Source organism: Vidua macroura, chromosome 3, assembly GCF_024509145.1.
Source record: "Vidua macroura isolate BioBank_ID:100142 chromosome 3, ASM2450914v1, whole genome shotgun sequence".
Classification (NCBI taxonomy): domain Eukaryota; kingdom Metazoa; phylum Chordata; class Aves; order Passeriformes; family Viduidae; genus Vidua; species Vidua macroura.
In genome coordinates, this window is record NC_071573.1 from 95,403,504 (window position 1) to 95,421,790 (window position 18,287).

At 36.3% G+C, this 18,287-nt stretch overlaps 1 protein-coding gene across 5 annotated transcripts in view; it reads right to left on the reverse strand.

The window, feature by feature from the left end:
* SH3YL1 (SH3 and SYLF domain containing 1) overlaps positions 1-18,287 on the reverse strand; it is a 48,972-nt gene that overhangs the window by 19,042 nt on the left and 11,643 nt on the right. For 3 of the 5 annotated variants that reach the window (XM_053973155.1, XM_053973153.1, XM_053973154.1), the window contains exons 2-9: positions 16,117-16,227; positions 14,970-15,083; positions 14,417-14,481; positions 11,757-11,869; positions 8,495-8,623; positions 7,627-7,771; positions 6,890-6,962; positions 6,116-6,172 (exon numbers count right to left, since the gene is read on the reverse strand). In XM_053973155.1, the coding sequence (XP_053829130.1) occupies positions 6,116-6,172; positions 6,890-6,962; positions 7,627-7,771; positions 8,495-8,623; positions 11,757-11,869; positions 14,417-14,481; positions 14,970-15,083; positions 16,117-16,227 (807 nt within the window). Of the gene's footprint in view, positions 1-6,115; positions 6,173-6,889; positions 6,963-7,626; positions 7,772-8,494; positions 8,624-11,756; positions 11,870-14,416; positions 14,482-14,969; positions 15,084-16,116; positions 16,228-16,742; positions 16,995-18,287 lie in introns of all 5 variants that reach the window. The other 2 variants (XM_053973152.1, XM_053973151.1) reach the window with 1 other exon arrangement.

An 18,287-nucleotide genomic window follows, 5' to 3' on the forward strand; every position in this document is an offset into this window, starting at 1 on the left:
ACACTGAGTTTATTGATTTTATAATTTATAATCTGCTAAGAGTTTCTCATTATATTATAGCATTGAAGGAACAGATTAGTGCACAGCTTAATGAGGATTCTTCCTACATGATCCTTCAGCAAATCTCTTCCTTTCTTGGAAAAGGAGTAATTCATAAACTGAGGAATAAAAAAGTGGCTTTTTTTTCCAGTTTCAGATACACAGCACATCTCCACAATACCTAAAGGAGTATGTACACATCTGATTTTATCGTGTTTTCATGGATGATTTAATTTCCAGTTCAAAAGCAAAATGCATTTTTCCCCTCACTGTGAACCACAGAGTCCTTCTCCATCCTTAAAAACAAGAGGTTCTGGACTCCTTCTCCATTCCAGGTCTATGCAGATATCAGATACAAAAAAAAACCAAAAAAAAACAAACAAACAAAAAAAAAAAAAAAACAAAAAAAAAACCAAAAAAAACCAAAAAAAAAAAAACAAAAAAAACAAAAAAAAAAAACAAAACAAACAAACAAACAAACAAACAAACCCCACAACATTTTATAATCTTACTTAACTAAAATTTAAAAGCTTTTGATTCAATTTTACTACAGTTCAAGTTGGCAAAGAAAACTTCAGAACGATGAAACCATTTTAAATCATCTTGATCCAGAACAGACAGAAAGAAGCACGTAATGAAATATTGACAATATCCTAGAAAGGCAGACTTGATGTATATGCTTTCTAACAACAAAGGAAAAGCAAAAATTCAGGTATTACACTGAGAAAAAGTTAGTCTGAGACCACATAGCTGATTTTGTTTGTTTGAAAACTCATGGAATAATTTTACTTTTATGTTGTGGTGCTTAGTCTTAATTAAAATAAAAATGCCCAAGTCAAAAGTCACTCATCAAGAGGAGATTTGGGCACACTTCCATTTCTCCTGCAGCACACCTGTCAGATTTTTTTTGTCAGTGGGCATATCTAAACATGGAACTGCACAGTGAATATAAATAATTGCATGTTAGATTTCCAATTAAATCTGAGTTGTTCCAAAGTAGTACTGGTTTTGTTAAACCTAAGTTGAGAAATACATATATAAAAAAACAAAGTGATTGCTTCAATACATATTTACCAAAGCAAGGCTATTTTGAAGTTGCAAGAACATAGAGTGATGCTCTCTTTCAGCAGTTCTAACTAAAAATTCCATTTTTTCATTATACTGTGTTAAAAAACCTCAGCACCACACATAAGTAGAGGTACTAATTAATGCAAAGTCTGCTAGAATGGTGTCCATGTTCCAGCTTATATTTTCTTTCCCAAGTTTGATCAATATCATCTTAGAGAGAAGTAGCTTTCAAAATAACAAGATAACAAGTCAGATATAAACTGAACTGTGAACAGGTATGCAAATAAAATAAGTGAAACAGGAGGTGAAATCACAAGCAAAAAAAAAAAAAAAAAAAAATTAAAGCTTTTTACCTCAGAAGAGGTCTATGAATTCTTAGTCCATATAATTATGTTGGCTTAGTTAAAACATTTGCAACTGGCCACAAAAAAAAAATCCATAATGTACTAACAAAGGCAAATTCACATACAAACCCTCAATTTTCCTTGACAAAATTCACTTCAAGAGGCATGAAAATCTGTCTTGGAATTCTCTTGGGAAGCAGATTTTCACAGATCTACTGAACCATCTGCCATTCATAGATTACCAAAAGAAACACTGAGATCATCTCTGAAATTAAGAGAAGTGGGCCAGGCGTGATTCCTGGAGAACTGTAACCATGAAAAGCACCAGCTCTGATGTGTTTAGTTAACACAAACTGAATTTACCACTTCATGGTACCATCTAATGAAAAAGGGTTGATATTGCCTCAATTGTTTTAAACATAGACAAGGAACACTCAAGAAGGTTGAAATAAATAAATAAATAAATAAATAGAAAATATAAGGACTGGTGTTTAGTGCAAATTCATTAGAGCTTTTACAAGCCCAAATCTTACTGATCTCAGTGAGCTCACAGCTCAGAATTTGGTATTTGTATTATTATTTAAAATTTGAGAGGAAAGAGAAAATGACCTTTGACAAAGGGCTCATCAATCTGTTTGGTAATCAAAAGAAAGGTGAAGGAAGACCAAAAAGTGATTTAATTACAGCACAAGTGTCTCAAAGAGAACAAGAGGGGAACAAAAGGAAAGGTCCTCTGTGTAGCAAAGGGCTCTTTAATACAGTGAAGAAAGCCACAACAAATATTGTCTAAAAACTGCAGACAAATTCACGTAGGAAGGCATGAATTTTTAATAATGAGGCTGGCAAAACACTCAAATCATCACTGAAGGAAGATGGGGCTTTTTTTAGCTTCTTAAAAACAGTGACAATTTTCTCATCTGCCTCCATATCCTCATCAGTAGGTTTGATATAGCACTTCTTTCAGTATGCAAGAACATAAATATATACCTATTGGGACAAAACCAATTTATTAATATTTTATTTTATTTTAAAAGTGAAAGGTTTCTGCTGAGAAAAACCTAGTCAAAATTCATATTTTGGGTTTTTTTCTTAGTTTTACTGTAATCAGGTTGGGGTGTGTTGATTTTATGCACAATAGATAAAAAGTTCAATGGCTGCAGATAATTTACTGCAGTCAAAAATCCAAAGAGGGCAAATATTTTTCTCAAGATAAAATTTTAAAATATTTAGTTTAGTAATTCTGGAAGAGAAGAAAGACAGTGTTTCTGAAAGCAAACAAAAAAAAAAAAAATCCTGAAATATTCAAGCTTCACAGCTACAAGTTCCCATGGGTTTCTTGAGCAAATCATATGACCCCTTAAAAAAATGCAGACAGCATCATTACTTTCTCCAAATTATCATATAATACTTACATTGATATCAAAAGAACTGCTTTTGTGTTCAGCATGAGTATTTTGTCTTACAGTATTGTAAGAATTTAAGCCCATGGTGACATTTGATAATTGTGAATTAATAGTGAAGGCACACTGCTTAGAAGGAAGAAATTTCTTCCATTTTCATCCCCACTCCTGTCTCAAGTCTGTTTCCTGATTATTTCAGCACCTTGGCAATTTCAAGTGATTCTTTTCCAAACATATGAAATAGCCCTTTTCTGATTAGCTGAGCTGAAGGAAAAGAGAAAAAGATCTGACTTCTGATTTGAACAAACTGCCTGTTATTGATTCAGTTCTCACCAACATTCACTTCAACCCAGGCTCAACTTTTTCTAGCAGATCACTACTCCTGCTGCTACCAGTTCAGCTGGGAAACCACATCACTGTAACATTTTCAGAATTGTATACTATTCAGCACACTGTTAGGAGGGTAGGCAGGAAGTAATCATTTAGCTACATTTTTAGTTACTTGCTGCTCCATGGCAGAACCCCAAGCAAAGAAAACTACAAATCATAACACTAATAAAAATTTAATATCTAGGATTAGGTATTCCAGTGTGACAAACTATGAACCTAATGTATCTAAAAAAATGGTCCTAATGAAATAAACTCCTGAGTCTACAATGTCCAAGTAGTCATTAAAGAATCATAGGTTGTTTGTATTACAGATGTGGTACAGAAGTCCAAAGAATCATCCATCCAGAAAAAGAAAAGCTATGTTGTGGTAATAAATCTTGGAAGGGCCAGTAAGCCCTTCTAGTAGATTTTACAACAAAGAGGGGACAAGTAGAAAAATGAAATGCAAATGCCTAAATCTAGTAAAGGAGAAGGCATGAACTTTCATGCTCATAAGCAAATCAAATTTCTTTATTTAGTGAGTCTTCAGAAAAATGTCTACCAGTGTAAAAAAATCATACTTCACTGAATCACAGTAACTGTAGCAGCTGCTAGTTTGTTGTGGTTTTTTGTTGTGGTTGTTTTGGGGTTTTATTTCCCAGAATTGTAAAAGGATTGTGCAATTTTTAACTGCATCTAAATAAAATGTGTGGTATTCCCAAGTTTCTGGAAACATTTAAAACACTACTGAAGCTCATTTTACAACTAAATGCATTACCTTAAGTATTATTCAGTTACATGAAAACAATCCCCTTGCATCTGAGTTCAAGTATCACCTTACCAGTTTAGAAAATGTTTTTCGTTTTTTGTTCTTCTTGCATTTGAAAAAGATTATATTACATTACTTATCTGTATAATTCAAGTACACAGAAAATAATTAAAAATGTTTCAGCCACAAGTCTATCTCTCTTTCATCTAATAAGAAGAGTTAATATTTCAACCTTTCTACTACTTGTATAACTGTTGCAAAACCAAATGCTGGTAACACAATGCCAAGTTGCCCCTTCCCTGATCAAGTCCTTATTACTTGCAAGCCAGTTAAGCTTGTTGCTCAACATCAAAACCCACCTCCACCCCAGCCATTTTACCTAACATGTAGCTTCCTAAAGATAAGATGCATTCACTCTTCTATTGCTTATCTATATGTATTTTTTAAACTTAAATTTTTGAATATGTTTTTTACAGATAACTGTAGAAGAACATCTGATGCAGCAACTACTCCTGCAATAAAGATTGACATGTATATGCTAGGGCTGCTAGCTGCTAGGCAGCTCTGTTGAAATATTTTGGACTCTAAATAGGCAGAAACAGATTATGGACAGGAGATACGGCCTTATGGCTCTTTATTTCATCCCCCAGCATTAATACACTCTTTGTGAAAGGGACTGTGACTCTTGACTTCAACCTTAATTGCCCCCTGCGAGAAGGAAAAAAGCTTTAGCCTTTAGAAACATAGAATATGTCTGTGGATTCAGAAAGCATTTGAACTGTCACCTATGGAAATGTAATCTGCAACAGAAAGCCAAATATACCATGCTGTCATTTAGACCAGATCCTATTGCCCCACCACATTCCTAAAGAAAAACTTGTATATTTTGAGAAATTGCTATGAATTCCCAGTAGCAGACTGAGTCTATATCTTGATTTCAAAGAAACTTGAAAGCCATTCAACAGATGGCTCTGGAATATTTTTAACTTGTCACTTGCACCTGAATAGAAGAACACTCCCTTCAATATAGCAAATATGTGCAAGCTTTAGAATCCTGTTCTCAGTTGCTCAGGGCTTTTGTAAGACTGGGAGAGCTTAGTTTTATGGCCAGAAGACCAGTTCTTCTCTCTTGGATGACAGCTATTGAGTACAGACCATTAGCGTCATCCTTCTTTTCCTCGTAGAAGTCCTACAACACAATAACAAATCTTGATTCTCAGGAAGTCTCTAATCTGCAGAAGTCACATCGACAGCTCAGCTTAAGATACTCCTATGTTGGTCCCTTCAACAGACACACGTATCGAGAACATGTATGAATAGAAGGTATGAAAAAGAATGCAAAGACAAAGGCACATAATTTATCTTAATTTTTAGTGAAAAGCTCTAATTATACTTTGCCTGAAACAGACTTTTCATTGTGATCTATTATCAAACTCAATTTTAGCTCTATTTGCAGAAGTAAAAAAGAGGTATTTTGTTTAATTCTATTTTCAAATGAGCACGCAATACATGAAAATATAAGTACATATTCATATTATATATAGATATATATTTATGTAATATGGAATGCAAATACTGCAGAGTAAGATTCTCCTGTTAAGAGCTGAAAGTGCTTTAAACATAAGAGAATCAATAGTAATATCTTTAGTGTAACACAGAGTTATTTCAGTATAAAAACCTAAAGAAGCCATGTAAATTGGTGTTTATGCCAGCATAATCAGGTATCATCTATGGAAGCACTTTTAAAATTAAAACAGGAATTATAGTACATTGAATAAGGACTTGGACAGAAGCTTGTTATATCAGCTTCCTTTTCCATTTCAGTTAGGTGGTAACATAAAACAATTTTACTACTTCAAGTGCATTTTTCAAGCTCACAGAATAAAACAAAAGAACTTGGCCTGCTCAGAAAAAAAACATCATCGTTAGAATGTAAAGCCAGGGAATAAGATTAAAGTTTATGAAATATTTTCAGGAGATCATACAAGATCTGAATCTCTTTTGAACACATGGACAATAAAGAAAAATATAAATGGACAGATATTTTTGCATATATTTCCAAGTACTTTTAGGACTTCTCAGATTCTACACTGTAATAATAGACTAAGTATAAGCTTAGTACTTACCTCCAGATGCATAATCATTGGGAAGTTCAGGATAAAGTTTGTTGGTATTCTTTTTAGCTGAAATAGAAAATAAAGTAGTGACTTATATGACAGGTTAACATATACTGTTATATTTTGTATACTGCTCTTCTGATACAAGTTCAATAGTTATTAAATGATTGCAGTTAACTAAGAACCAGTGCAGAAGAAAGAAATACAGACTCTGCCTCACATCCTTAACCAGAGAATTAAGTTAACAAGAGGAGCTGCACAGTAAAGCCTCACTTTGAATGAAAACACTTTGTTAAGACAAACTGTTAATGAGTCAAAATTCTGCCTCTTCTGCTGTACTGTAAAACCTCTAATGATTAAAAGACAATGACAACCTAAAGAGAAACTATGATTTCTAGAAACCAGAAGTTTCTAGAACTTGGACCAGCAGTTTCTAGGACTGTTATTTTTACCAAGAAGTTTCATTGTACTGTGAGGTTCCTATGTATCCAGTATCTATGAATATTTCCTTTGAATTATTACATGCTTCTGTAACTATAAAAACACTGTTTCTATAGCAAATATGTCAGAGAGAAAAGGTTTGCTAATATAAAACAAAAAACCAAATCCTTTAGCCTTTATCAGCCATGGCGCTACATCAACATGTTTTCAATGTTTGTCCAAGGAAGAGTATTTAAAAAATGTTTTTATAGAGGCAGCTGCTATAATAACTGCATAGTATTAATTACCTTAATGCTCTAATTTTATTAAGATCATTAATTTGCCATTATCAGAAATTTTTACCTGGTGGTGTAGGTCTAACAGTGGGTTTAGGCAGCTCTGGTCTGGTTGATGGTCTAGCAGGTCGGTCATTTACCTAAAGCACACAATTTTTTTAAAAACATAGCATCATATCTGGACACAGATTGTCACTTCAGAGCCTAGAAGTATGTCAAATTACACTGAAAAAAAATTAAAATTACTCTTTCTCCACTGAACTTACAGGAATTCAAAACGCATACTAAACACTAGTGACACACATGACACTGACGTAAATCACCACGGGTTTAACAAAGCTGTAAGCAAATGCTTGTCTCTCAGTAACATCAGCATCTGTAAGAAAGTATCTTCTACAGTCCCAGTATTACATTATAAATGTGATTGTTTGAATGAAAGACAGAAAAAGTAGGAAAACTAAGAGTAGCCAATTTGCAACTAACTTGACTAAAAATACTTGGTCAAATATTCCTAATCATCATCTCGAGTTTGATAATGCACAATTACAAAACAAGGATAAACTTTGCTATTCTGGAAGATGCAAAGCAAACCCAGCAACATTCTTGCCCTCAAGAGCCTAGCAGGGAAATACTTGAACAAATGTTCCACATGAAGTAACTGACAAGTGCAATGCCTTCAGTCATCCAAACAGAGAAGTTAGAAATGACACAAGAACATCACCATTGACACTGACTAGGAACAGCTTAGGAACAGGGAAAGCCTATGTGAAAAAGAAGCGCAGAAACCCTTCCTTGTCCCCTTACAGATTTTCCTGGATTATTTTTTTGCTCTTCATTTTCATACACTTCAGTGAAGGATGCTAGAGTTTCATAAAGATCATCTGCTTGAGCAGGGAAAGGCACGTCACCAAGCAGGATGGCACTAGCACGGATGTCCTGCCCATAAAACCTGATACAAAAAAAAAAAAAAGATTGCAGGTATTTGATTATTATTATATTTCAATTTCTGGATAAATTAATTTCGTGTAAATGCTCCCCGTCTCCATCCCTAGCCCTGCATTTTTCCTACTGATCATAAGCTGAAAAATGACAGAACTATTTCAAAGCTGTAAATTTGGAAAACTGACCACAGCCCCCATTTTCCTGCACCACTTGGGAGAAGGAGGTAGGGAAGCTGTGATTGAAGTGGAGCCCAGTAAGATGGAAGGTGTGGGGGGGAAAGGTGCTGCTTTCTAGATTTGTTCTTATTTCTCATTATCCTATTCTCTTATTTACTGAAAATAAATTAAACTAATTTCCCCTTGATGAGGTTGGAGTTTTTTTAACTGAAATAGCAATTGGTAAGTGATGTCACTGCCTTTATCTTAACTTATGAGTTTATCATCATACTTTTTCTCCTCTCATTCTGTTGAGGAGGGAGAATGACAAAGCAACTGGGCTGGCGTGTGGTGGCTAGCTAAGGTCAACCTGCCACACATAAATAATCCCTAAACATTTAGCATCATCTCAATACCCATTGCAAGATGTCCAAATTGAAGAAACCCTTGTCCCTCAGGAAATTCTAAACTGAATATAGTATGTTTTCACAAAAACCACTTTTTCCAACGTGAATGTGACCTAGTTAATTCTGTTACTACTTTCACTGAACCTTTTAGATATAAAGAGAGCTTACTTGCGATTTGTTTCTTTCCTTTCAATCAAACAGGTTCCTTCCAGAGATACGCCTGCGAACAGCCCTCGAGATTTGCAGTATGTATAGACAGCAGCAGAGCTTCTCAGGGCAACATCCCCTTCTAAGTTTCTAGAAGGAAAAGGTTTTGGTTGATATTCTTCATTACAGTTTTCTAGCGTGAACAGCAATTGTCTTTTTCTTTTATTCCTTCATTTTATTTTTACCCTATTTCCAGACAGAAGCACAGAAAAATGTTGCCTCATATGAATTCCCTGCTAGGTCTCTGAGAGACTGGACTGTTCATGGCTTATGACTCAAAAGAATCAAGGAGGCTCCAGGGTGATTTGCTGAGGCCAGGTTTACATCCTTTGAGGAGAGGTGAGTTTGGGTGTGCAGTGAGATTCACACAAGACAGAGGGGGAGGCTGCAAGCCAGGCTGATGAGGCAAATCCTGCAAGGTGCGACGGCACCTTTTATCATCGTAATTGCTCTCCCTTACACAACTCCCAACCCCTTCCCCCCGGGGAGGTCTAATGGGACATAACTGACTCAATGCACTGACAAGAGAGGCAGCTGTCATGTCTGAGAAGGGATCATAAACCATCAAAGATCCCATAAGCACCCTCAGACTGATTCCTGAGGCTTTACACCAAAGGACTGAATGGGATGCAAAGGGATGCAACAGATCAGACCCTATGGCAAGAGACATTGTCAAGCTTCCCAACCCCAGGGGAGGTACCTGGGTGTTCCCAACTAGCCTGAACATATCCATTGAACTCTAAGCTTTGTGGAACCCTCACACCCTCACCACCGAGAAGATCAGAAGGATCAACAGGACACTGTAGGGATCCAGAGAGGGGTGATATTTTCTACTCAATCTGTCTTTCTGTCACTTTTTCTCTCCCCTCTTTTTTTTTTTTTAATTTTTTTTCTCTCTCCCTCCCCCACTCACATTTACTGTTAAATAAAATCCATACTATTGACTTCAGCATATGGTCTCACTTGCATCTTATTTGGGCAGGGGCATCTCTGTAATAATTTTAATAACTGGATCTTAACAGCCTCCTCTGAAAACTATTAAGCCACACTTTAATCACATTTTAAAATGATCTGATTATGTTTGGACTGGTGACTGAAACTCAGTCTATTCAATATTTCCAAATCCTCCTAGGCTTTATGGTTGGTCAGCACAAACACTTAGAAGTAAGGCCTTATTGAACCTCAACAGATTTGGAAGATTACAGTATTTGTCCTTTACAGGATTACAAAATATTTTAGGTATAAAGACAGTCATCTCAAAATGGATACAACATCAAACTGAAAGAAGGTTGCTCTGGACTTTGTTCAGCCAGTTTTTGAAGAATTCTAAGGATATAATTCCACAGACACTCTGAGCAACCTGTATCAGCACTCAATTTTATTCATGTCAAATTTCTTTTTCTCATATCCAGTCAGAACCTTCCTTGTTTCAATATGTGACTACCACCTCTCATTGTCTTGCCATGCACCCCTGTAAAGAACTGTGGTCTGTCTTCTTGGTGATGCCCTGTTGGGAATGCAGCCTCAGAAGGTCTTCTCTCATCCAGGTTCAATAAGCTGAGCTCCCCCAGCCTCATCATTCATATGCTACATTTACCTGGCCGTTTAGGTAGTGGTTCACTGCACACACTCAGGCTTATAAACAACTTTCTGCAGGTCTAAAACTCAACACAATATTTTAGGCACAGTCCACAAAATGTCAAGTGAAGGGGAACAATCACTTCCCATATCTACTGGTTACAGTCCTGTTGATGCAACCCCCTACACAGTTCACTGCCTTTTCTGTCAGGAATCAACTGCTGGCTTAGCCCCACTGCCCACCAGGATCCCAGCACCTTCTCTGTAGGGAAGTTGCTCAGCCTGACAGGGGGTTCATCCAACTAGGAGTGCAGAACTTTGCACTTGTCCTTGTTTAATTTCATGGGGTTTCATGTTGGATTTTTACACTCTCTAGGTCCATTGGTCTGAATGGTGGCCCTACCCTGAAGTGCCTTGGCTGCAAACCCTGGTTTGGAGTCATCCACAAACTTAAAGAGGATATTTTGCAACTGCTCCTCTAGTTCATGGATAAAAATACCAAGCAGGAAAGGTCTTGGAAGAGTCTCCAGAGAAATTCTAAAGAAATCTGGCTTCAGACTTCAACATAAACAATTTACCACTGCTCTTCTAACGTGATGATCCAGTTCTTAACTTGTTTGCTCATCTTCTCTCCCTGACACCTATGTCCCAGCTTGGACATGTTGCAGGACAGTGTACTGAATGGCTTTGTAGGGTAGATGATATTCGCTGCCCTTCCCTGATCCACAGATCTCTCTCTCTCTCTTCTGTGCAATAAGTATCATCCTTTTATTTTGTTAGAAAAGATTAAAAACCAGCAGTAAAAACTTCATCATCGTAAAAAGAGTAGCCATAAGGAGGCACATATTCCATAAGCAGGGCCTGAGGTAGCTGGGCTTGGTAAGCCTGGAGAAGACTTGGGGCAAACCTAACAGCAGGCTTCAAATACCTGGGGAGAGGTAATTAAGAGTGTGAAGCCAGGCTCTTTATAGCAGTGTATGAAGAAAGAATAAAATACTATTGACATAAATAGAATGAAGAAATACTTTGATTGGATGTAAGGCAGGAGAGCTGAACAGTAGAGCAGGTTGCCCAGAGAACCAAGCAGTCTCCCTCACTGGGGATTTTCAAGATCCAACTGGAAAAAAAGGACTGAGCAACCTGATCTGAAGTAACAGACCTTGGTTTGAGCAGGAGCTTGGAATAGCAGTCTTGCAAGGCTCATTTCCAAGTAAAATTATTCAGTGATTATTTCACCTCATCCTTCAAAGTAAACAGCTTAACAACTTAAAGGTTTAAAAGAAATTATTTGGTGTAGTTTTTATTTACTGTTGGGCAGATCTGTGGTGACAGAAAGCACAGACCCAGATGTTACTAAAAATCATAGTTCCATAAGGCACAGAAGCACCTGTGCTCCTCATTGAGCCTAACCAAACAGTCTCCTGCAAAAAGAGAGCAAATCTCAAACACTTTCCTTCTACCAATAAATGACTTAATCAAGAAAAAAGAAAAAAAGAAAAAAATAAGTGATTGGCAAGAACAATATGGTCCAGTCAACATACAGGTTGCCCAGGTTGTGCTGTAACATATTAAAAAAATGCCACATCAATGTGGCTTTTAAAAATTATCTTCTATATATGCCTTATTAGGAAAACATATTACTCACCTCCCCAGAGGTCCAATTGCCACAGTAAGATTTCCTCCAAGTGTAAGATTTCCTCCTTTGGCAAAAGCTTCTACTGCTCTTTCATGATTCAGTATTATCACTAAGTCTGAGACCTATAAAATACCAAATAAAAGTACTACACTTTTTAAGAAGAAAGAACAGCACAGGAGATGACCTTCATTTCTTGTAAAGGATTATTTTGAAACAGCTTTCATGACAAAGTTGATTCTTTTTCTGCAAGGTATTTTGAATGAAAAATCCTTTCAGCTACTTTTTTAATCAAATTTGACTGATTTTTTTTCAAAGTGCTGATATGGTCAGTATGTGATAAACAAAAGCTATAAGAGAAACTCTATGTTAATTCAAAATTCCTAATTGACAATTTCTTATTTTCCATGGCTTATACAATTATGAAGGCACATTTCCAGATGTGAATCATTTTGATCTTTCAATAATTAAACTAATAAAGGCAAGACAGAACTTAGTAAACAAAATTTCCTGTCCAAAGAATAAAAAGCAAAAAGGATACAGGTGCTATTGATAAAACTTTATTTTCATGACAGGAGTTTTATATATCTGTGTGTGTATATGAATTATTAACTTTTTAAGACTTGGATATGAGACGTAGTCAGTTGCTTCAACAACCTATTAAACCTAATAATTGAAGAGGTAGCAACATACCCAAGGACTACTGCACCTGATCTTTCATCTGATGGACTTGACTGAAAGCCAGGTTCAGAAAAAAACTTTCAACTTACCCCAAATTCCAAACAGTGACAGCAGGGAATACAAGAGGAAATACCAGATTATTTGCAAAACAAGGCTGGCCTAGAAGTATTACACACAGCATAAGAGAGGTCTTTGTTATTAGCCCCCTGGTAACCTCCACCCCATCCCAAACAAAAGATGGCTACAGGAGCTGTTTGAGAATCATCCAGGGATGGAGGGGGAACATCTGTCAGGATACCACTTCCTCCTCTTACTCATTAAGAGCATGAACTCATTGTTAAAGATAAGTTAATCCATACTGAGAAAGCATTTATATAAATTTTAAAACTGGTTCTTAATTTGAAGTACCAAGTTACTGTGACTTCTGAGTGTGATCTCCATCTTGTTTTTAAAAAACATCCATAAGTATCACTACAACTATGTCAACTATAATCTTTCCTACAGGAATAAATTTCACCTAGTTTCTAAAACATCTAAGTTTATATAGGACTAGAAGAATGCTGAAATGGGACTGTAGGCTCCTAAGTGACTCAGGTACTTCTGAGTAACATATTTTTTCTAGAAGAAATAAAAAAGATTGTGTTATAATAACAGCAGTAAGGAAAGAGCATTTTGTAAGCTGACTCAAATTTCAAATGAAGGGCACAGTATTGCTCAGAGAAAAACCCCTCTATCAAATAGCGTCTGTACTGAAATTATTTAATTCAGTATCAATAGGAAATGTCTACATTATCTAAAATATCAGGTGGGGATAATTAAAAGAAAATTTTCATAGATTAATCAAAACACATGAAGAGGCTTAAAAGGAAAGAAAAAAATAAACGAACCCTACAACAAAACAAACTCTTGGGCTCAAACTGTACACTTCATAATACATTCAGATTCTGTATTCATGAAAGCCAATTAAAATCTCTTATAAAAATTAATGATTTCGTATTCACATCATCCTTTAAAAAGTGCATGCAATAATGCCTGAGATCACACAGTAAACACTGAGGAGCGAATAAAATATTGATCTATTGCTCAGTATGTGAGTGCTGGCTGACTGGCTGCCAGGACAGGGATAGCCATAGATGTACTGGCTGGCATGGATCACCCAGATCATCTATACATGGATTCTCCTGATGAGCAGAATGCCCGTTGCAAGAGATCTTGTTGGCAGCGTATTGTTACTCTGATTTTCTTTGGGAATCAGCAGAACAGAAGCTAAACAAAGAGAAGGATGAGTCTTGAGGCTAGTGTGGGGAAGCAGAGAAAGGATGAAAACATACAAGTGTGAAGGAGCTGTGAGGAAGAAGAAATGGGAAGCAGAGGCAGAGCATTATTAGGGTTCAGCTCACCAGGGTTTCTCTGAATGTGTTGGGAGTTCTTTACTTAAGCATTTCTACTGGTTTGAACTGGCTCTTTTTCTGTAGTATGCCTTCAGGAGAGGCATTGCCAGTTTTGGTGCTTTCAAACTGAAGGGTCATGTCAGTAACCACACGTGTGAGTGGGAAATGTGTGAAATACACTAAGTGCAGTCCATTTTACTCCAGTTCTTTACACTGTTTCTTGCCAGATGGAGTCCCTGTGCCCTTTAGCAAAGCATTTGACACACTATTAAGTATAGGATGCTTTTTCAATTAACTTCAATTGCCTTATATGGGAACACTGACAGGAAGCTCTCCATAAGTGAAAAATTCAGTCTGATAGAAGCGAGAAATCAAGGAAACTAGTGTCATGTCACTTTTTTTCATCTAAATGTCTTCTAACAATTTGACTGATGGGATCAAAACCCCTCTTTTGTTTGTCTTGCATAAATGGATTTCATAATAATATTTTTGTACATAAAAGTAGATTCTACTACCTCACTAACATTTAAATCTTTGTGAATGTATTTTAATTTCTTGCAAAAAAAGTTACCAACAAGTATTGCAAATGCAAAACCATACCTCAATTCCAATTTCAAATCCACCACCAAGACCAGCAATTCCTATTGCAGAGGGAGCAGACCAGGCTGTTGTGTAAAACAAGATAAATTTACAGAATTTTAATCATATATTACAAGAAATACTTACTTCATTTTAATAGTTAAAAATGCTAACAAATTCTCTATTTAAAACTATGTTCAAAACCACTACAATAGAATCATAACTATAATGCTTTATCCTACAAGAAAGAATTTAAGAAATACAATCCCTCACAATCTAAACAATTCCTTGTTAAAAATATTTATCGTATACTTCTTCATAATCAGATATAATAAATTTTTCTAATGAATTTTATATTTTATTATTTTCCACATAGATACTGAAAGATTTACATTTGGTCAAACAAAGGTACAAAGATTTGAAAACAGCTTTCACACCAAACACTGTCACCTGTCACCTACTTGACTGACTCATCACAAATCTCCTGTTTTATGCTGTGAAAAGAATCAAGAAAAAAGTATTTTTATCTCTTTTAATTAACTTAGTGAAGTACAAAAGGAGAATATTCACTTACTTCCATTAGGAAGACGAGCTAATACAATTCCACTTCCACCTCGAGCAGTCACCAAAAATCCAGCTTTGATAACAGACAAGACTGCAAGGCCTTTGGCTTTAGCTATTACGTGAGCTGCAACAGCAAAATCATTTATTCAAGACCTTGTAAGAGAAGTTCTAAGAGAAGGGGAAAACAAAACTCAATACTTAAAAAAAAGGAACACAAGAGACAAATAATCGAAGCAAAAGCTTAAAGAAAACTTAAAAAAAAGTTGAACTAATAATGACACCTCCACCACAGAGAGCTGCAAACCCAGCTGCAGGTCACATTAGCCTATCTATACACTGTGACAATCTATACACTGCCACAACTGCTCCACCTGTTCTGATTAGCTTGTATAGAATTAGTTTGTTTAGTGCCACCCACTTTGTGTGTGAGTATCCTTGACAAGATAAACAGAAAACAGGCAGTGAATAGCTGACAACCATGTCTCCACAAATTTTTGGAGGAGTCCAAATTTAAATTGCAGCAACACAGAGCAGCCTAACAAGCTTGCATCATTAGACAGTGTTAGTGGCAAATACTGATGTGTCAGCATCCTGCAAATCTTGTTGCAGACCTTACAGGACATAACAGTTAAGGATTCAAAATCACAACTAGCAAAAACAGGTGAAGGAAGATACTAGGAGAAACACAGAGTAACAACTGCAAAAATAAAGAGGACAGCAGCATATAAGAGTGCTGAACCAGTATCAAAAGGAAAATCACCGTGATTTCTTTGCTTCAACTTATTTTCATCTAGCTAATTTTAATCAACACAGATATTCAAGAGCTAGAGCTACTAGTCCAGGTTCTCTCTTAAGAATATACATTTACAGGGTTTAGCATGGGACAGTCTGTCCATCCTGGGGGAAGCCTTCCAGTGCAGGTATCTTGTAGCAGTAAACATTCAAAAGATCTCTCCCAGTAAGTAGCAGCTGCCAAGAATACAGCAAACTGAAACTCTTTACTTCCAAAATATTTTCAAAGAAGTTATGGCGCCCGAAATTTTCATTCATCTCTAAGTTGTGGTCAGTGGAAACAGAGGGAATTGGTAAAGACAACCTGACTGCAACACAGGGAGTGCTGAAGGTTTTAGCTGAATCAAAGCATTTTCTTTACTCACGTGGTATGATTTTATCTGGTCCATTTCTGGAAGTTATTTCTGTAAATTCTCGCAATATTTTAGCAGCCTTTTTAGCTTCTGACTTCAGGTTGGAAGGTATAGGGTTGTTCACTGTAAAACATGAAAGAAATAAATTATAGTCAGTTTAGGATATCTCATATGAAAAAACCAGTATTATTTGTATGGGAAAAGTGGTTCTTTACAAATAGAGAGTAAATCAAACAAACACAGAACAAGCAAATATAAGAAGTCATCTTCTGCATCAGATCCACATTTTGTTTCTGACAGTTTTAACTGGAGACACCACTTAATAAAACACACAAGCCTGATTCTTTTATGCAATCTCTTTCTCTTGCACGTGTTCAGAATCCACACTGGTAACAAGGGTGTTTGAGACACATCCTTAGTTGTTTCTGTCACTATTTATTTATAGGTTTATTGCACAAAAATTTGTCTAATGCCTTTTCAAAACTGCTGATACCTTGCCATTGGAATTCCTGCAGCAGCAGTTTACCTCCTACTTAAAGAAATAGGTGCTCTATTTTAAATTAATCTACTAGCTACAGTGAATGCCTGCTAGCTCAAGTATTACAAGTTCTAGTGAATACCTAATGCATTCAACTTACCTACCACCTTCATGCTTTTACATATAGTCAAAGGCCCCAGCCTTCTCCACTCTTTCAGGAGTCTCAGCCTTCTTAGTCTCTCCTCAGGGTAGTTGCTCCATCCCTGACCACTCCAACTGCTGTTCTCTATACCACCAGCAACTCTGCTGTCCTTCAAACAGCGGAACAACAGGCAACTGCTGACTCATGAACCCTAAAAGTTTCACACCTCTTCAGGATGCTTCTCTTACAAAGCTAAACATGTGGCATGTTCTGAAAGTGAACAAAATTCAGTTTCAGACCAAGAAATTTTCTTTAGAGATCTACTTCCTATTGAAGGTCTTACCAGTATTTTCTTTCCAATGTGATCTAACATAAGCCCCTCATGTATTTCAACCGAGGAAAAAGCACAGATTAGTGATAAGTTATGTTTACTTTATAAAGCTGCAGAGTACAGTAGCAAACACACAAAATCTTGACATCTACCCTCCAAACTGACAAGATCATAAAGTCCACAGAAGTGTGTTTATTCCATTTTGATCCACTAGATCTGTTGTCACTAGTCAACGACTAGACAGAATCAAGTATTATAAATTATTAGTATTCTGCAACATAATAAATACCATTTTATGTATGAATAGTAATGTTTCACCTGTAGATTTGCAAAATGAAGCCTTAGTGCAGGCAAAGAGATAGGAGTTAGTCTTGATTGTTACATCTACTAAAATCTCTCAGAGTTACCTAAGTTATTCTTGATTTCCTATTTGGACATAACAACACTCACTATTTCCAAGTTTATCAGAACCAAACCATCCAGCTAACACATAAATATATTTCTAGACCAAAGATGCATCTAGTCTCACATCACATCACTGCAAATATTAGTGACAGCATCTCCATAAAATTCTACTGTTCCTAAATTCATGAATGTATAAAAAACACTTTTTTATATACAAATGTATAAAAAAGTGCATTGAGAAACAACATTCAGTCAAAACAACATTCAGTCAAAAGTGGACTATTTTTTAAATTGGCATTCCCTGAACATTCATTCACCTCTTCACTCTGGGCAACATTCCCACCCAAAACCAAGAAGGTGAGGACTAAATACTTTTTGAGGTTACATCAATGAAGCTTAGAGAGCAATTCAGCTCAGACCAAGTGAAGTGCATAGCAGCAAGTCAGCCAGGTTTCTGTCCAGGCTCCCTTGGCTAGAATACGATACACCTCCATTTTTCAAAGAGAAGAATATTTCTCTGGTATGTTCTCCAGGCAAGAAGGAAGATTCCAAGAACAAGAGAGATTTTGAATGCTGAATGTCTGGATCAGTGTCCCGTGAGGCAGCTTGCAGCAACATTTTGCTTTGGTGAAGATGCGGCGGTTGGAGAGTTTGAAGTGACATCAGCCATCAGAAGGCTGTGCAGAAACATCAGCCTCTCTGGGAACAAAAGGAAATATATAGAATGCAACAGACTCTAAACCACACTGCAGTTATCAGAGTAGAAATATTAATTCTATCTCCTAATAATCCCTTCTCTTTTCAGAAAATTAAGATGATAGTCAAGA